We start from the raw sequence: 21598 nt of genomic DNA on the forward strand, positions 1-21598 counted from the left end.
AACCCGGATTTCCCGCTTATCGCGAGCATGCGTGTCCAACGGCGCTGTGGATCATAATCAGAATAACACAGGCACGACAGTGTCGTATGCTGCATTAGATGTCTGACAACAGTACTTAGAAGTGGTATTTCACTGAGGATTCTCTTAACCCATGGAATTGCCCTGAGTATATTTTTGCTGCTGTATTTGCCCTGACTTTTGAAAATGATCATACAGTCTCATCCAGATGTGGGTGTGACGTGGATATCAGTATTTTGACTAATTACACCAGACGTAATGCCAAGTGCCCCTATACTGTTGATAGAGTGCAGAAAGTGCCCCTATACTGTTGATAAAGTGCAGAAGAGTTTTAGTTAGAGCAAAGATGTATTTGGCACTCAGCAAAGCTGCTCACCTAGGCGAGCTCTGGACAGTAAATTGTAGGATTAGAGACAAAACGTTAAACAATCACAGCTGTATTTAAAGTTCTTGGGGAATTGACACTATAGGCAAGGTTAAGCTAACGGCCTTGCCGCAGTGATAACAACGGTTCTCGTTAGATCACCAAAGATAAAAACTGTCGGGCTGGGCTAGCACTTGGATTGGTGTCCATCAGATCTGCCGAGCCATTGTCAGGAGCTACTTGATTGAGAAGTAGGGCTCCGGACTCATAAACTGACATATGGCCGGGAGAGCGGTGTACTGACCACATGCCCCTCCATATCAGCATCCAGCGACGCCTGTTGGCAGAGGGTGACACTGCAGCCGGTCGGTGCCATTGGGCCTTCCGAGGCCTGTTCGGATAGAGCTTTAGTCGAAATTAATAGAAAGGGATTTAATAGCATTGAACTGCTGTGGTTCATGTGTGTGTATTACTGATACTGATAAAAAAATGTCTCTGAGGACTATGGGACTTAACATCTGAGGTCATTAGTCCCCTAGAACTTAGAGAACTACTTAAACCTAAGCAACCTAAGGACATCACAGACACCCATGCCCGAGGCAGGATTCGAACCTGCGACCGTAGCAATCGTGGGGTTCCGGACTGAAGCGCCTTGAACCGCACGGCCAAAGCGGCCGGCGATACTGATAAAGCTAATGGCTACAGTTTCTACAAATTGATAAGTTTGCCTTATATTAGAACAAAACAAATTAGAGAGAATTTTTTTTTAAAGAGAACAAACGTGCCACGGGTAATCCAATGGAATATGGAAAATCATCTTACGAGACTCAGACTATAGAAACTTCGTAAGACTAGCGAAATACTTACTACTAATACGTTTTTTTCTTAAGTTATGTAAGCACAGTCCGAGAGGTGTAAGAGCAGTGTCCTTACCACGATGTCAATGTGAATTTAGCCAATGGAATATGTCAAGTAAAATATTTCACTTACCTTACTTCAAATATGAATCTTACTTATAAAGAAATAAGAATTACACTTTAAAAAACAATGGAAATTCACAAAACCATGAAAATGACAGAGATAATCGTCAGTATGTAATTCTATTTGTCTTTGTTTGGACGTTAACTTACAGGTGTTTTCAACTTCGGAAATGGATGGAAAAAAGAGCACTGGATTTGATGAGGTCTTGATAGGGTAATTTCTTTTTAATTTCTGTCCAAGAAAAATAGTTCACAAGTACATTATTCAAGCAACAGGTTTTTCAGAAAATACTTTGGCAAGTACTGTTATATAATCCAATGACAACATCCATCGATAATGCTACTGGAGTGGTTTCATTGAATTCGATGTTATAGACTCATAAATACCAACTCATCGTATAATTTAAAGGAGAATAACATTAAATTAGTTGTCAGGTATTGTATTAAAACTATTTCACAATAGAGATATATTACATCCACGAATAATTTGAAAAACACAACAGTCCAACATTCACAATGATTTGAAATTATAGTCGTCCTTGTGATGACACCAAAAAGGTACGCTGAAACACGATGAATCGGTTCACTCGAAACGAAGTGCGCGACAGTCTCGTACGGATAACTTCACTCGACTCTCTGACGCTCACTCACCGATTGGCAGGTAAATACCTACACTGGCGTAAGTTTCCCATCAGTAATACGTTGTTCGGTCACTGTGTTACAACGACGCAATGACGATCAAGCAACTACTCCGGTCTGCGGTATGGTTACCGTTCATAGCAAAGAGCTTCCCAAAGATACGTGTATTTACAGTGACGAGTCGCCTGAATGGCACTGTCACCTAGGCCAAATCTATTCCACACACCACAGGTGACCCTGCAGCCTCACCACACACTAGAACGTCTCCCACTGAGTAGAACGTACAGAAAGAGGTTGGCCGGACTGCGCCAGTGGCGAGTGTCCACAGCGGTGTCGCCGCGGCGAGTCCGGCGGCGCCCCAGGCGGCGGCAGCGCCCGCGGCGGCGCGCAGCAGGTGGTCCAGGGGGTGGACCACTCAGCTGCAGGCCAGCAGCAGCAGGAGGGCGCCACCCGCCGCCAGCGTCGACGCGGCCGGACCCGAGTGGAGCCCCCGCTGGCCGCCGTGCTGCATGGCTGCCGGGTGTTCCCCTGCAACCAGAAGCGCCGGCCATCTCAGCTGCCGTCACCTGTTACCTTATCTGTCTACTGCCTAACAAACCCGACACTTTGTATGTATTCATTTTGCCAATTTTCTATTAGAACTGAAAACAAAAAGTGAAGTGTGTTTGTAGAGTTGTGTGTTTGGTGCTGGAGTGTTTATTGCCGTCAGAGGTAGTTTGATTTGTAGCGAAATTGAAGGAGATAGTTCGTGTGAAATAGCATGGGTAGAAGTTATACCTGACAGTTGAGCTAAACTATTAATTGGATCGTTTCACCGACACCCCGTCTCAGACTATGTAGTTGCTGAACAGTTCAAAGAAAACTTGAGTCTCATTTCAGATAAGTACCCCGCTCATACTATTACAGTCGGTGGTGACTTCAATCTACCCTCGATATGCTGGAAAAATTATACGTTTAAAGCCGGTGGCAGGCATAAAACTGCCGTCCGAAATTGTACTGAATGCTTTCTCAGAAAACTATTTTGAACAATTAGTTCATGAGGCCACTCGAAGCGTGAATGGTTGCGACAGCATACTTCATCTTTTAGCAAAAAATAATCCTGGATAAATAGTGAGCATTGTGATGAATACAAGGATTAGCGACCACAAGGCAGTTGCTGCTAGGCTGATACCGTAACACCTACAACCAACAAATGGAAACGCAAAGTATATCTATTTAAGAAAGCTGATAAAAATGCTCTTAACGCCTTTTTAAGAGACAGTCTTCACTCCCTCCGATCTGATCATGTAAGTATAGAAAAGTTGTGGAATGTTTTCAAAGAGATAGTACCGACAGCAATTGAGAGATATATACCACATTATTTAATACGTGATGGTAGTGATCCCCCATGGTACACAAAACGGTTCAGATCGTTGTTGCAGAAACAACGAAAAAAGCGTGCCAAATTTAAAAGAACGCAAAATCCCCAAGATTAACAAAGTTTTACCGAAGTTCGAGTAATGGGGCGTACTTCAATGAGAAATAATTTTAATAATTTCCACAACGATATTCTGTCTCGAAATCTGGCTGAAAACCCAAACAGATTCTGGTCGTACATAAAGCACACAAGTGGCAAGACGCAATCAATACCTTCACTGCGCGATAACAACGGTGAAGTCACTGCTGACAGTGCCACTAAAGCAGAGTACTAAACACGGTTTTCCGAAACTCCTTCACCAAAGAAGACGATGTAAATATTCCTGAATTCCAATCAAGAACAACTGCCAAGATGAGAAACATAGAAGTAGATATCCTCGGAGTAACGAAGCACCTTAAATCACTTAATAAACGCAAGGCCGCCGGTCCAGATTGTATACCACTCAGGTTGCCTTAATAGTATGCTGGTAAAATAGCTCCATATTTAGCAGCTATATACAACCACTCGCTCACAGAAAGATCCGTATCTCAAGACTGGAAAATTGCTCAAGTCACACCAACACCCAAAAAGGGAAGTAGGAGTAATCCGCTGAATTACAGGCCTATATCACTAACGTCGATTTGCAGTAGGGTTTTGGAACTGTATTCGAACATTATGAAGTACCTAGAAGAAAATGATTTATTGACACAAAGTCAGCACGTTTTCAGAAAATATCGTTCTTGTGAAACACAATTAGCTCTTTATACTCATGAAGTAATAAGTGCTATCGACCGGAGATGTCAAATTGATCCCATATTTTTAGATTTTCAGAAGGCTTTCGACACCATTCCTCACAAGCGTCTTCTAACCAAACTCAGTGCCAAAGGATTATCGCCTCAGTTGTGCGACTGGATTCGTAATTTCCTGTCAGCAAGTTCACAGTTCGTAGTAATAGACGGAAAGTCATCGAGGAAAACAGAAGTAATAATACGCGTTCCCCAAGGAAGTGTTATAGGCCCTCTATTGTTCCTGATCTATAATAACAACGTAGAAGACAATCTGAATAGCCGTCTAGGATTGTTTTCCGATGATGCTGTTATTTACCGTCTTGTAAAGTCATTAGATGATCAAAACGACTTGCAAAATGATTTAGGTAAGATATCTGTATGGTGCGATAAGTGGCAATTGACCCTGAATAAGTTATTCACATGAGTACTAAAAGAAATCAGCTAAATTTCGATTACGCAATAAGTCACACAAATCTGTAGGCTGTAAATTCAACTAAATACTTAGTGATTACAGTTACAAATAACCTAAATTGGAACGATCACATAGATAATATTGTGGATAGAGCAAACCAAAGACAGCGATTCATTGGCAGAACACTTAGAAGATGCAACAGGTCTACTAAAGAGACTACTCACACCAGGCTTGTCCGCCATATTCTGGAGTATTGCTGTGCGGTGTGCGATCCGCATCAGGTGGGACTGACGGATGACATCGAAAAAGTACAAAAAAGGGCAGCTCGTTTTGTATTATCGCAAAATAGGCGAGTTAGTGTCACAGACATGATACGTGAATTGGAGTGGCAATCATTAAAACAAAAGCGTTTTGCGTTTGGACGGGATCTTCTCATGAAATTTCAATCACCGTTCTGTTGACACCCACCTACATAGGAAGAAATGATCATCAGGATAAAATAAGAGAAATCAGGACGCGTACAGAACAATTTAAGTGCTCGTTTTTCCCGCGTGTCGTTCGAGAGTGGAATGGTAGAGAGACAGCTTGAAGGTGGTTCATTGAACCCTCTGCCAGGCACTTTATTGTGAATAGCAGAGTAATCACGTAGATGAAGATGGAGAATAATATTGAAAAAAATTCATTTCCGTTTACCATGCGTAAAAGTATGAAACCGGAATCTGGTTGCAAGAACTACACGTTTGTTGTTTGAAACTGATAAATAATACGTTATTCAAAATAATCTCCATTGCTATTTATACATTCCTCCCATCTCTCCGGCAGGCTGTGAATGCCACGCCGAAAAAACAGTTCTTCTTTTGGAGCGAACCAGTAGGCGAGCCATTTTCGTACATTTTCAAACGAATTACAGCATTGTTCAGCGAGAGAGTATCCCAGAAATGCAAGTAGATGATAATCGGACGGAGCCAAGTCTGGAGAATAAGCCGCATGTCGAAGTATATCCCTACTCAGCACCTCGATCGTTTCCCTGACCAGTTTTGCAGTGTGATGGGTCATTGTCATGGAGAAGTACGACTTAATATTGCCTTTTTCCATATTCCAGCCGTTTTCCACGTAAGGCTCGATTTAAATCGATCGTTTGCTGTTGCTGACTATCAGTGCTAACGGTGTCAACAGGTTTTAGCACCTCATAATAGAAGACACCCTTCTACTCCGTCCCCTCTACAGGTCTTAGAAGTTCGTAACAGGAATTTCAGAACAATCTGTAGACCAATGAAGCATTGTCTTCTTTGCAATGCTAACTGGTCTTGCTGTGGATGTCGATCGTTTGCTTGGACTCACCCGTGATTTATGACGCTTAGAATTTTCAAAATATATCAATTTTGCATCACCTGTTACTATTCGTTGGAGAAACGACTTTCTTTGGTATCCGGCGAGCAGCACTTATAAATTGGTGTTTCGAGTTGCTTGCTGTCTTTCGTTCAGTTCATGCGGAACTGATTTTACCACATTCTGCACCTCTCCCATAGCTTTCAACCCATGAGGAACGTCTTTCTGCGACACATTCCAATGTCCCGCAAGTTTCTTTTGAGTTCCGCGAGTTCCTTCATCCAATAAGACCTGCAATTCGTTGTCTTAGAACTTTCTCGGTGGCTTCACACGCTCGTCGTCTCTCATGTCAAATCACCACTTTGGAATTTCTTGAACCATTCGAAACACTGTGTTTTCCCAAGAGCACGTTCACCGAAAGCTTCGACGAACATTCGATGCGGTGTTGCAGCAGTTTTCTTCAAATGATAACAGAAAACCAATGCTGTCCGCAACTCGAGTTATTTACGGGTTTGAAACAGATACCGATACATGGAACTTGTGTTACTGTGGGCTGACACTCATCGTCAGCCGCTACAGGAAGCAGATGGCGCTGTAGACGCGGCCTCACGGACCCTTCACTGTAGGCTAGCACCATCTAGAGGGAAATTCCAGTTTCATACGTCCACGCATGGAATTCCTGATAACACCTACGAAAGTATAACACCGTGGTATGAAGTTGATGGACTGTTTCTGTACACTGGACGCAGCTGCTCCATAAGTCGGAAGTTCCTGTTACGGAATTCTAAGACCTGTAGAGGGGACGGAGTAGACAGTAGTTCGAATTGGAGCCCATGTCTAGAAAAGTACCTCCTGTGTCCTACAGCAGTTTGAAAACAAGTTTTGTAATTTTGTTGGTACAGAGTAGCTATGAGTGGAGGGAGGGGTGTTGCTTACGTCGGACTGGCTGACGTAATTTGACGTCTGTCCTACCTTTCTGACCCGGTTCGAGCTTCGTTCAAGTCTCTGTGAGTGTTTGAGCAATGTCTGCAGAATACACCAACATTATACTTCTGTATAGCGAATCTCAGGGTAATGAAAGAGCTGCCCGTCACCTTTATCAAGATCGTTACCCACAACGTTCGACTCCATCGCATACCCTTTTCGCCAGAATCTGTAGGCGCGACTCTTATGCTCCAACGAGACGCTGTGCACCCGAAATACAAGAGGCCGTACTGTAAACAACAGTGTTTGTGAAAACTTATCAAGTTTCTTTGCTTATTTCTTTAGTTATTAATGAGTGACATTGTAGGAAAAGTGATGTACTGGGTCACACCTAGTAAATGACTTTTAAAAGTGGTCGCATTATCAACATGTTTTCAAATGGTTGTATGTATGGATAAAGTACGTTTCCAGACATGAGCTCCATTTCAAAGTATTATCTATTAAATCCCGTCTACAGGTCCTAGAAGTTCGTAACGGGAATTTCCAACACGTCGTATTGTTTTCGCTTACAGCTGTTGGCGCTTTGCAGTTGAAAGCTCTCAAAAGCGGTGCCAGGTTTCAGGGATTTCCTTCAGTTACTTGAGTGCAGGATGTCTTAGTAGTGCCTTTTAATGGAGAGAAGCAAGACTAATAACATAAAATAGAAATCGTAGGTCTTGGGGCCGTGTCCATTCAGATGCAGCTGTTGGTCGTATACGTCGAAAGTGCCCATGTTCCATTGCAACGCATCTTCGGCAACGAATTTCATCTGAGCGACATATCAGTTCTGTTAATTCTAATGGAATAACACCGGAACCTTGCTCAGTTTTCTCCCTTGGTTCACCAATGTTTGTGGTGTGATACTTTCTCTTTGTCGTATCCATCTCAAAGCCACTGTGCAATTCAGAAGTTGGAAGTGAAGTGGTGCCCCATCCTGTTAACAGTAATAATGTTTACTGTCAAAAATGTCTGTAAGACTTTCTAGACGACATACCAAACCATACCACTGATTAACAGCCTTGTACACACAATTGCGTCGATTAACTGTTCCGAACAAAGAGATAAAACATGGAAACATTCATCTTTTACATACACATTGATACCACTCACGAAATTCCATTTGCCTATCGGGATCCATCCTAGTATAAAGCACGGAAAATTGTCTAAATGTAAGGCTTTCTTCTCTGAGTGCTCAAAATCTTGAGCCCTCTCTCTTAACTGATCACAGTCTGGCCAAACCACTACTTCACGTACAGGCAGTGGAGAAGAAAGCAAACACAACACATTACCAAGTATGTTACGATCTAAGGAACCAACTGGCATTCAAAACAGCTCCCAGTCGTCTTGGAATGATGGTAAAGATGATGAAGATGGATAGCGATCAGCCACCTTACTCTCCAGAGTAGACCACAAAGGCTCAATAATGTTGAGATATGGTGCCTCTGGTGGCCAGGGAAATGCGACAGTTCATCCTCGTGTTCATAAAAGCAGAAATGGACGATGCGAGCTGTGTGGATAGCCGCCCTGTCTTCTTGGAACACAGCTTCATCATTGGGGAACAAACATCGTACCATGGGATGGGCCTGATCAATCACAATGGAGATGTAATCCTTGGCAGCAATGCAACCTTACAAAGTAACTATGGGCCACACCGAATACCACGATGTGTCTGACTATATCATCGGCGAAACACTGCCGTGTTTAACTCTTGGGACATAACCTCGACAAGAAGTTGAAAACATAGTGATCTGATCAAATGAAGTTCCTCCACTGCTACATAATCTATGTTTTGTGGCTTCGGTACCACGTTTTCCTGACGAGGGCATCTGCATCACATATGAATGATTCTGGATCTCCACCTCGACCTGCGAAACCCTGCTTATGGAACTCACTACGTTTTGTTTCGGTGATATGATGGTTCTCGAGTCCGGCATTCAATTCTGCAGTGTCTTTCGCCACTGTCGTCCACTTATTTTTCGTCATAATCCTCTTTCAAAGCCGTCTATCTCGGTCATTCAACACACATCTTTGTCCGCGTTGTGTATTTGCGGATGAGGTTTCTCTGCTTTCCCTGTACACGGTTAAATGTTCGATCGGTGCCTCTTGGGGCACCAAATACCTCGTATGCCTTGATTGTGGAAGCACCAACCATACGAGCAGCAACAATTCACGTTCGAATTCACTTAGCTCCAGAAAAATACACTCACAATTACAATAATATCACACACAGCGTTCTTCTGATCACGATTGACACTTGCAGTCTATTGAGAACGTTGAGCAGGCATCGTTCGTGCGACACCCAACACGTAACCATCAGGCTTTGCTAGCATCGGCAGTTGTGTTGAAGGAAGCATTTCTAGTGGTGTTTCCCTGTTTTTGTCCGAGCTCTGTACCTTTTCGTGGATTGGGTGTAAGTCCATATCACTGCTACAGCACTTACCGCTGACTATAGGACGTCTCTTTCTCCGCGTATGTCCATTGTTCACGTAGTGAATCTTTCCATCGACTTCAAACGTGTCCCTGATTCTTCTAATTGTTACTCGTGAAGGCTGTGGGTTTCCAAATGCAACTGTGTAACATCTTTCAACCTCTCTCAAAATTTCTATTGACCCGCAAGGGTAGCCACGTCTTCTCGGGCGCCTTGTCACGGTTCACGTGGCTCCGCCCGTCGGAGGTTCGAGTCCTCCGTCGAGCATGGGTGCGTGTGTTGTCCTTAGCGTAAGTTAGTTGAAGCTATAATAAGCAGTGTGTAAGCCTAGGGACCGATTGCTTCAGCAGTTTGGTCCAACAGGAACTTGCCACAAATTTCAGTCTCTGTTTTCCTGTGACACTTTAGCATACACCTCCGATTCTCTAACGGTAACGGTATATTTATTTGCAATCTTGCAACAAACGGAAGCGTTACTAAACTTTCAACTGTCTTCTGAATAGTTACTGCGAAAAAATTATTTCTACCTGATTTAATTAAACAGCATTTAGTTTTAGAGGGAGTATACATTGTTTTAGGATACCATTGTTATGACAACAACGACAAAAACAATATGGGAATGAACATATGAAATTTAAAAAAGTCACGCTTATTAGCTTTGTTCATGAGTAATGACGTCGAACAAAACTGTACGTCAGCAGCATTACGGAATTCAGTGTAGAGAAGAAGTCATCTGGTTAAAGGAAATGTAAGAAATAACTGCGTAATATTAGCAAATGAGATGGACCGAAGAAAACTACTGACAATAGGTGAGAAAAATATGGATGTTTTACTCTGTGAAAGAGGGAAAACAGCTGTGATATGCCGAGAGCCATGATATGCAGATATTACAGAAAAATATTTAATTTCCTCCTCAATACAGAGTGTTTTTAGATAAGACGCAGGTTTCAGGGCAGTTTCTTTCACAGTCGTAGGACTGTAATGGAGACGGGGCTGGAGAAATATTTACTGTTATGCAACAGTGCAGCAAAGATGTTGGACGTATTTGACGTAGTACTGTAGTATTCGAAAGATGAGAGGCATTTCATATGTGAGGAGAGGCAACGAGCATCTGAGTAATTAAGAAACCGATAGAGTAAAGAGAGCTTGAGAAAATAACGTCGCCTAGATGGTCGCATTCAGCCTAACTCAGCGCAGAATATTACGCTGAACGTTGCGCACACCTCTTATACATGCATTTATAGGTAACTGGAGTCTTTTGGAGTTTTTACAGCATGTTCCGTCTTGGGCCAAATCACATTAGTAAAGTTACATGAACGCGTGGTGTCTCAATTTTTGAGACATGTCGGGAAGAACAAACACCATGCGTTCGTATAATTTTATTGGCCTAGGTGGATAACGTATCCACCTTCATCAGTGCAGACGCACAAATACGTCTGACCTCCTGTGGGTATCTCAGAGTAGCGAACGTGGAGGAAATGGACTGCGGATAGGTGGGACTCGATGGTAATGTGGATGAGACGTGAAGTGTGTCGAGATGGTCTCCGCAGTTCCAATAGCGTTGTGTCCCGGATGTCACAGTGGTTAACGCATCTGCCTATAAAGCAGGAGACCCTGGGTGCGAATACCGGTCCGGTACACATTTTCACTCATCGCCGTTGATTCTGCGTGATGTCCTTGTGCAACTGATAGCAATAATCCCTTTCCTTTCCTTTCGTCCCCTCTCCACCTTCAGTTCACATATAACATTAGTAAAGATTTTACAGGACAGAAGACTGGACTAAACGTCTTTTAACATTTGAGGTGGAATTATTATTCGATATACACTGATGGCATATTGGCACGAGAGACATTCTCGTGTGATTGAGGATAACCTATGATTTTTTAGGTTTTACTTAAATAGTCAGCTTTGGTCCCTTCGTGACGCTGAACCGTGGCGGTCATTCGTTCCTTATACGGCAGCAGCAATGTTCTTATGGTTGGTGCTTCTATGCAACTGAATGTCTTTGTAATAAAACTTCATTTATATGTTGTTGGAGCCAATGTTTTACAAAAATGTTTAGATAAGAATAAATTGGAGCAACATACCTCTTGTAATCTAGTGATTTCGGGATATCTCTGCAACTATAGAGCGTACAGGATGCATAGAGTTTTAGCCCGTAATACCGTAACTGACATTTGATCAAACCAAGTGCAGTTAGTCCGTTTTCGTAGTACTGGCAGATGGCTTTGCAATCGAAGAGGACAGCTCTTCATTTCGTCGTTAGAAACAAGTATAACAAAGTCTACCATTGACTGATTTAACGAGAGCAATACCACGTAACAAACGGCATCAGGACCTCTTGCCTAAAGCCATTAGCAACGGCACGGTTGAAAAATAATTAAAACTTTGGAATTGGAAATTAGAACTGAGACTTTACTATAGAATTAATACAAAACATGTGTCGTCAAAGGTCTATCCCTATTTCACACAGCCTGTTTGTACAACGTGAATATCTGGACTCAGATGCCGTTAATAATGTGTACGATCACCACCAATAACGAATTACCAGTACATCCATTATGCTGATGTCAAACAGTGTGGCTCAACAACGATTGGAAGATAATAGTATAGTTATTACAGAAGCTCTCAGAAGCTGCAATGGATGCTGTTGTTGAAACAGCATAATTTGCGGCTGAGCACATATTCATCAACTTCAGGCGACGATCACTGTTGTCAGTACAAGAATAAATTAGATGCTGCACCATCACTTAATGGTACATATGTCACCTGCGTTACGTGTGGCTGAGTAATGAGTAGCTAAAACAGTTTCAAACTTCTTGGATCCGCGCTCGCTGGACTTGAACATTAACACCCGTGGCTCTTTTCGCCCACAACGTCGGACTCGAAGAGTAGGGTAAATACAGTTTCGAAGAAAATGAATAACAGCAGTTTCTTTTATCAAATACTGACATAACACATTTTAATCAAATTTTAGTGTTGTTACACCTGATTCTTACTACTAAATCAACTGTAAGGATGAGCTTCCTTCTTCTTCGTCATCAGTTCTTCAAAGCTCGGAAAAAATTTGGAAATTGCCCCTCTTTTCCTCTACATTCATTCACGATCTGTATTTTGTGCTCATCAACTCCAATGCTCAAAACCTACCTCACATATGTAGTATGTAGCAAAAGATATCAAAACGTCTAGCAGTCTGTTACTAATTTACAAATACTCGTGCTTCACCAGGATCCAAACCTCAGGCACTGATGAAGAAACTAACTTCAATATTAGTGTGAAGTCCGAAGAAATATCAAGAAATTTCTCCTTTTCTTCAGTGATAAGTGTTGATGGGCGTTCCGTATTCAACTATATTTGATCTAAATGTGCTGATCTAGTTGTTCAGGAAAGTAGTTCAGAAAGTAATAACCAAATTCATTTAAATAATACACGAACACGGACTTCAGTTCTTCGTACAGCTGAAAGTAACCGTCTTTTAAAAGCGCAGGAAAAACGTAATGTTTCTCTCTCTCATTCAACTAGTTCTTTCACAATAGTAATCTATTACTGAAGGCTGAAATTTGGTTTTCAGCTGTGGTGTGAGGTTTCTCCCACTTTGCTACTCGGTGAGCAGCTTTGTAAGATAAATGAAGAACCTTTCTAGCAATCATAACGTGTTTAGTTAAATTTTCTTCTGTCAATTATTTCAAATTGTGGGGAAAGCATTCTGCAGTTTGTTTACCAAAATATCGTGATATGATACCAAACGACGTTTCATTCTGATAGGAAACATCCTTTCCGTAGTTAGGACATCGAAACAATTGACACACTGTGGTCGTTCTTCATTTGAAACAGGAGTACACGTAAAACCAAAATCCAACTAAAAGTTGCAGAATATCTATCATTGTCGTCCACTGAAGTCTTCCGAGCCCCGTGATATACGTAAAATATCAAGTTTTTGCTTATACTTAAAAACTTGTCCATTTTGACATGGAAAAACAAATGACAAAATTTGTCCATGTTGACATGGGAACACATATGACAGAAGACAAACAATTAAAAGCGATCTACATTCGACGAAACTTACCTTCGAACTTACTGTTACAGGAAAAAAACAAAAAACAAATGAGTCACGTAGTATGATCCAAATATCATCTCCCGTACTGCTATAGTAACAACACGTCCACTAGATAGCACAACTTGTACTCATTTTGTTGCTTTACTCAGAAAGGAAATTATTTTTTACATAACCACAGCTATTGCCCTACTATAAGGCCGCGGCGAGCCATTTTAAAGCCCCCTGAGTATAAATGATACAAGTTTGTCTAACAGATGACCTCTAAAACACGCATCAAGTGTTTTACAAGTGTCTTATTACAGTAGGGTTAATGAAAAGAAGCTTACACCATCATTCGTTTCAGTTTTATACCCTGCTACCCTCAGACTTTCGCTGGAAGTAAGCAGTAACCGAAATTACAGCTCGTTGTAATAACGGACACCAAATTAATCAAATAATACTCCAGGCCATCTCCACTTGTTATTATAGACAACTATTATTTTCGCTAATCCAGTATAATACCCACAAACAGACGTAATTCACATTTACTATACACTGCTCATACAATCTGGACATGAGAGTTCAGCCTTCAGTGGGATTCCCAATGATGTGGTTACGCTGGTCTTTGTCTTTCAAAAGCGATGTGATCGAGTAGAAAGATGACTTTAATACTTCTGCACGTTCAGCGGTAAACGTTAAAACTATCGTATCAGGCGAAGATAATGTCACGGAAGATAGCTAGTGCCATCATCTTAAAAGTGATAATGAATGCGGGTGAAAAACGTGGCCACAGAGAGGAACCTAGACCACTTGCTTCCCATTTGCATTTTCTGCTGTAGCTTATCTAGAAACCAATATTTCATATTCATGAGGCCTTCTATAAAGTAGCAGCTCTAATTCGACACTAAAAGTGGCACTGGGTTTAGTTTTTTTTTTTTTTCGTACTTATTCGAAAACTTCCCATCCACTTGCTTCCATTTTTTCCGCCCCTTGCAAGTACTTAGATCCAACTTCCTCAGTGTTCTGTACGACATATCCCGTATGTCTCCTTGACATTTTTCCTAGCTGTGATATCTATCAGTATGAAGTTTACTACTTCTCGTACCATCAAACTACCAACAATATTATTTCCTCTACTAAATCCGTTTCTCATTTGTTACTGTACAGTTCTTTTAATCTTTCTCATCCGAAATTGCATTGTAGATATCTGATTTGGGATTCTTCTTGAACTTTGAATACTGTATATCGGCATGAAGTGGTAACTGGAAGAGAAAATTCGATGTTACTGCTGTGCTTGAATCATTTCAGTTGCTCTAAAATAAAAGTTGCTATAGAGAAACCCAACATTAGTACAAAGATAATACCCCTCCCTGAGGCGACATGGAACAGCAATGGTAATGAAGACAACTGGTTTGTTATACAAGTCGGCAGCACACAAATAGCTCTGTTCGCTATTATAGTAACTTACTGATACATAGTTTTAAAAGCTGCTAGATTATGTGATGCCTATCTTGTTGCCTGAGGTATGTCTTTAGCAGAACAGTAATAAAAATTTCTCCATAAATCCTTCGAAAATGCAGCCTTTAAATCATCTTGTAACAACATTCGGCCTTTGATACTTGCCGAATCCCACATCATCTAGTCGAAAACGTGTGTGAATATCGTCTGCATTTCTTGTTGCCTATACGAACACTTTTAGTGTAACCAGATAACAGACCACCAATCGCTCTGGGATGAAAATAAGGTTCCTCTTGCTATTAAGACTGATACATAGTCCCTACTCTATGGCGTTGCCAGAAAAGGAGACAGGCTGCAGTCAATGTCCACTTTACGATAAGGCTTAAGGTCGCCATATTAATATGAGGGTAGTTCCGAAAATAATTTTCGTCACTGATTTTGAAGGTTCCCTATGTGACGCAAATGCCATATGAATCTATAGACGTTGCTTCCTGAACGAATGAAGGAACGTCAGCAATTGAGGAATGACGCATGCACAGAACGCCGAAGCGCGAGATCGAGGTTATTCGAATACACATCGGGATGGGTAGGCGTACGTGTATTGACAACGTGGTCGCCAACGGAAGTGCGTGCCGTTATCCGATATGAATGGATACTGCGGACAAGTGAGTGCATCATCCATGAATGTCTACAGATCGTGTGTGATGAAGAGGTCGGTCTCGTCAGATGGTTGGTCGCTGGCGTTGCGCGTTCAGAGAAAGCAGGTAGAGTATGGAAGACGAAGGTCGAAGTGGGCGTCGCTCCCCATTCACGAATGAAAAAAAAATTGGTGGAGTATAGGACATGGAGCATGTTGTACGACAGTTCTTTGCATCGTAGGGTACCGTGTTTTATCAGTGTGGTTTCTTCAAATTAATTGCAACCTGCGACAAATGTCTTAGTGTCAGGGGAGGCTATTTCAAAAAATAGTTCGAGGTGTATTGTTCATGATGCCATGGTTTATTTCTTTTTGATGACAAAGTTTCGGTGTGGTAAACAATGACGATCTTACTTCCACAGCGCTCCTTGTATTAAATGTTCCCAAGAAACAGCGCAATGGCATGCTCTTGTGCGCTACAGATTGTGTTGAACTGGAACTGGGCAGTCATGTGACACTCAGACACTGGCACAGTTCATATCGGTGACGTGTGTGTGTGTGTGTGTGTGTGTGTGTGTGTGTCTGTGTGTGTATTTGTGTGTGCCAGTCGACAGTATAGAATCAGCATACTAATATGAGTCGCCGTGTAGATGTGTCAGAACGGCAGAGATGAGCCATCGCGTTTGGGCGTACCCATGACCAAACGGTGGATGAAGCTGCCCGATTTGTTGATCTATTAACACGTATTCTTCAGCATGTCTGCAAGCAATGGTGTACCACAAGTGGGCATACAACACGGCATTAAGAAAGGGGGTCGTTTAAACACCGTAGCCGACAGCGTCCGGAGAGAAGTGTCAGGCCTTGTAAATGTCAATCGGTTTCAAACCCAACCGTAGCTGCTGCTATGCAGCTCTGTCTAAACGAGTCTCAGTACAGAGTGTGCAGCAAATAAAGCCTCACATCTTCAGTATTCCAAATATCGTAGAAAACTGGCCGTAACTGACTGCTGACGTATAGAGTGGTCAGACGAATAGCGACTTTTCTCTTTTTCAGATGAGGCAAGCCGTCAAGGGCACCAACTGCCAGTTTAGGCGCCTAAGCCCCGTAGTGTAGAGGACACAGTTTAGGCACGATGTGCCTCAGTGATTTTTAGTGGAATCGCTTCGGACCACTACACGAGCCCACTCGTCCTGATAGTCGTATACAGGAACCAAGACATTTAATTCCACTCCGATATACATACATGGCAGACAATACAGGAAGTTCGATGAGGCCTGTCGCAGATGAAGTTGTTGTATACAGAGAAGTCGCAGCGCTAGAAAAAGAAGCAAAATGCAGGAAGATCTGCTGCGGATTGACGTGTGGTGCAGGAAGGGACAACAGAACAAATAAAACGTACACAGAAGCATCCATTATTGTACGATTAAACGATTGCAGAACAATCACTGGAAGCATTTTCATCCACAAAATATCGTGGAGTAAGGATACGGATCAGTCTGCAGTGGAACGACCACATACACCTACTCGCAGGAAAAGCAGATGCTAGACTGAGATTCATTGGAAGAGTCCCCACGAAATGTAGTCAGTTAACAGAGGTGGCAGATTAAAATGTCTTTGTTCGATCAATACTTGAATACTGGCCGAGCGGTTGAAGGCGCTACAGTCTCGAACCGCACGACCGCTACGGTCGCAGGTTCGAATCCTGCCTCGGGCATGGATGTGTGTGATGTCCTTAGGTTAGTTAGGTTTAAGTAGTTCTAAGTTCTAGGGGACTTATGACCACAGCAGTTGAGTCCCATAGTGCTCTGAGCCATTTGAACCATTTGAACTTGAATACTCTACATCAGTCTGGGATCAGTACCAGAGAGGACTGATAGAGGAAACACAGAGGATCCAAAGAACAGCATCGCGTTTCGCTACTGTTTCATGTAGTAAGCACAAAAACTTCAGGGAAATCGCCGGCGGGGGTGACCGAGCGGTTCTAGGCGGTACAGGTTCGAATCCTGCCTCGGTCATTGATGTGTGTGATGTCCTTAGGTTAGTTGGGTTTAAGTTGTTCTAAGTCTAAGGGACTGATGACCTCAGATGTTAAGTCCCATAGTGCTCAGAGCCATTTGAACCATATTTTCAGGGAGATCATTAACAGACTCCAGTGGCAGACGCTTCAACAGAGGCGTCCTGCATCGGGTTGCGGTTCACTGTTAATGTACTGAGGGAGTATATTCCTATAAGAGTCAACACATATTTTGCTTCCTCCTGTACATATTTCGCCAAAAGACCATGCAGATAAAATGAGAGGGATGCGACCCTACACGGAGGCTTACCAGAAATGGTTCTTTTCACGAAGCATTCACGACGGGAACAGAGTAGAGGAAAATGACACTAGTACACAAAGCACCCTCCACCACGCACTGCGAAGTAGATTGCGGTCAATAGTTGTAGCTGCAGATGCAGGTCTTTCTTCTTAAATTTCATTACGATTATTTTGTGGTCAATTTCGACTATGCTGGATGAAAATAACCATGTTCGTACGATTGCACGGCTATGTTTCTCGGTTGGTAATCACCTAGCCGCATTATCACACCTCGACAGGTCCAATAACAACCTGAACCTAATCCCAAACAAAATGTCTGTGACCATTTGGAGCAGCCATTGAAAGGTAAAAGTCAATATCAAATGAAATTTCGCCGCCCAATCACATTAATGTGACCACCACCCATGTTTGACGTCGACGATTAATAACCACTCACTGACGACAGGTGGTAGCACTAGCACTGGAGGGTTTATAAAAGACGTTGGGTGACGCGGAAAACTTTCGTGCCAAGGGTGGAAGTACTTCCGGAACGGCTAAGTTTGAAAAGGCTTCGCGAGCTGCCATATTCGAAGTATACCTAGCATGACAGTATGGCGCTATAAACGTACAGCCAGCGCCGAGGAAACTGTGGTGCACCACAGGCCACACATGACAGGGGTGAACGACGACTGCTGAGGTGCGGAGGGGCGAATATACGTGCAACTCTTGAGTAACTGACAGCCCAGTTGAACCAAAGGTCTCCTCAACGGCCGTTGGGCGAACCTTGCTGCGTATAGCCCTCCTTAGCAGGCACCTGGTTGATGCACCCATGCCGGCTGCGCTTCTCTGGCGACGACAGCTGGAGTATGGAGTAAGCCGGCTGCTGTTGCAGAGCGGTTCTAGACACTTCAGTCTGGTACCGCGCTGCTGCTACGGTCGCAGGTCCGAATCCTGCTTCGGGCATGGATGTGTGTCATGTCCTTATGTTAGTTAGGTTTGAGTAGTTCTATGTCTAGAGGACTGATGACCGCAGATGTAATGTCCCATAGTGCTCAGAGCCATTTGAGCCGTTTGAATTTGCAGTACCGCAACTGGACGTCGACAGAGTAACAACAGGTGGCCTTTTCAGGTTAATCAAGTTTTATGCTCTATCGGATATGGTTCAAATGGCTCTGAGCACGATAGGACTTAACTTCTGAGGTCATCAGTCCCCTAGAACTTAGAACTACTTAAACCTAACTAGCCTAAGGACATCACACACGTCCATGCCCGAGGCAGGATTCGTACCTGCGACCGTAGCGATCGCGCGGTTCCAGACTGTAGCGCCTAGAACCGCTCTGCCACTCCGGCGGGCGAGCTATCGGATAGATGGCCGTTGGTGTGTACGGCGTGAATCGTCTGAAACCAACCATCCTGCAACCGGCAGAGACCGTTATTGTCTAAGGAATGTTTTCGTGGCGTTCCCCAGGGGATCTCCTTACCCTTGAAGTCACAACAGACAACACAAATACGAGGTGCATTCAAGTTCTAAGGCGTCCGGTTTTTTTTTCTAATTAACTACTCACCCGAAATCGATGAAACTGGCGTTACTTCTCGACGTAATCGCCCTGTAGACGTTCACATTTTTCACAACTCTGACGCCATGATTCCATGGCAGCGAAGAAGGCTTCTTTAAGAGTCTGGTTTGACCACTGGAAAATCGCTGAGGCAATAGCAGCACGGCTGGTGAATGTGCGGTCACGGAGAGTGTCTTTCATTGTTGGAAAAAGCCAAAAGTCACTAGCAGCCAGGTCAGGTGAGGAGGGAGCATGAGGAATCACTTCAAAGTTGTTATCACGAAGAAACTGTTGCGTAACGTTAGCTCGATGTGCGGGTGCGTTGTCTTGGTGAAACAGCACACGCACAGCCCTTCCCGGACGTTTTTGTTGCAGTGCAGGAAGGAATTTGTTCTTCAAAACATTTTCTTAGGATGGACCTGTTACCGTAGTGCCTTTTGGAACGCATTTTCAGGTCGTCATGCAGGATTGTGTGCACAGAAGCCACAGAAATGCCAACTCTGGAGGCAATCTGTTCAACAGTCATTCGGCGATCCCCCAAAACAATTCATTCCACTTTCTCGATCATGTCGTCAGACCGGCTTGTGCGAGCCCGAGGTTGTTTCGGTTTATTGTCACACGATGTTCTGCCTTCATTAAACTGTTGCACCCACGAACGCATTTTCGACACATCCATAACTCCATCACCAGATGTCTCCTTCAACTGTCGATGAATTTCAGTTGAATTCACACCACGCAAATTCAGAAAACGAATGATTGCACGCTGTTCAAGTAAGGAAAACGTCGCCATTTTAAGTATTTAAAACAGTTCTCATTCTCGCCGCTGGCAGTAAAATTGCATCTGCCATACGGTGCTGCCATCTCTGGGACGTATTGACAATGAACGCGGCCTCATTTTAAAACAATGCGCATGTTTCTATCTCTTTCCAGTCCGGAGAAAAAAATCGGAGGGCTTAGAACTTGAATGCACCTCGTATACCCCTATCCGTGGGGACCACGTGCACCCACACATTCATTTTGTTTTTCCTCTACACAATAGTATTTATGGGCAGCACTGTGCAACGTGTCACACAGCTCGCAGTGTACGTGCTTGGATGTAAGAGCACCATGATGAATTTACCATACTCGCCTGGCCACCGAACTCCCCGATTTAAAACCAGTCGAGAATCTGCGACACCTTATCGACTGGGCTGTTCCCTTTATGGAGCCCCGACCGGGAAACCTAGCTCATCTGGCCACGACGCTTGAGTCGGCATGGCTCCTCATCGGAGTCGGTACCCTCCATAACCTCACTGACTGTCTTCCTGCACGTCTTGCAGTGGTCCGCGCTGCAAAAGGTGATTATTCAGGCTCTGTGAAATCTGCCCATCAGTGGATTGCTTCAGAAGGATATGTCATACACGAAACAACTTGTGGACTGCTTTCTTCCTTGAACTGAGGCTTCTAGGAAGTCTACAAGCGGTGTTACAAGACATTATAGTGACGTCTCCTGGGCGTGATTAAGTCATTATGCGGTAGGAAGCCATGGTATATGCCCGTCGTGTTTGACTTGATGAGTAAAGAGACGAAATCAAAATCCTCAAGAGGACTAAGTGGTAGTATAAGCTGACCTTCTTCCTTTCATTGATTCACATCTGTGTCGTTCTCGTGGGTGCAGTTCTCATTAGGTACCGAAAGAACCAAACAGGGAACTTTATGCAGCGCACAGAATGCCAATGTTCTCCTTCCCCTGGCAAGTCAAAATGAAATTACTTTGAATCGTCGAAAACCGAAACAAGTAAAGGTGGCAGACGTAGCATCTAAAGAGTTTTGCCACAAAATGAAAGTGATATAACCTAGCATTCAGTGATTCGTTTAGAATGACTGCCACGGGTATATGGGGAAGACGATGCTAGTAAGTGAGGGAGAATAAACTTGAATTGATTGAAAATTTGCCTAGGTTTTGTCGTACCTTTTGCATGCACTCAGGATTAATTGCGAAAAGATAAGTCGACTTTACATAGGACGTTGAGCTTTAACAAACGCCCCCCCCCCCTTCGTCAAATGCTAGCATGTACTCTTGTCTGTGGTAACGACATAACAGTGCGTGACATTCTGGAAGACTGCTATTCTTATGCAGTATAGGGAGAGATTTCTTCCCACGACAGCAACGACAAGATCAAATGACGCCAAAATGCTTAGAAAGTATTATGTAATTTTTTTTCAGACTGGTAGATGCTATAAATAAGGTAATTTTAATTTAGGTGTTCATGCACACTTTCTGGTTTTATTTTTCTGTTATTTTTTATTACCATGAAGGA

At 43.1% G+C, this 21598-nt stretch overlaps 1 protein-coding gene across 1 annotated transcript in view; it reads right to left on the reverse strand.

The window, feature by feature from the left end:
- Positions 1-1592: 1592 nt before the first annotated feature.
- LOC126259438 (zwei Ig domain protein zig-8-like) overlaps positions 1593-21598 on the reverse strand; it is a 473263-nt gene continuing 453257 nt past the window's right edge. Inside the window, exon 6 of the mRNA XM_049956253.1 lies at positions 1593-2529. Within this exon, the coding sequence (XP_049812210.1) occupies positions 2417-2529 (113 nt within the window). The 3' untranslated portion in view covers positions 1593-2416. The remainder of the gene's footprint in view (positions 2530-21598) is intronic.

The sequence above is a fragment of the Schistocerca nitens genome, chromosome 5 (genome assembly GCF_023898315.1).
Source record: "Schistocerca nitens isolate TAMUIC-IGC-003100 chromosome 5, iqSchNite1.1, whole genome shotgun sequence".
NCBI lineage: Eukaryota > Metazoa > Arthropoda > Insecta > Orthoptera > Acrididae > Schistocerca > Schistocerca nitens.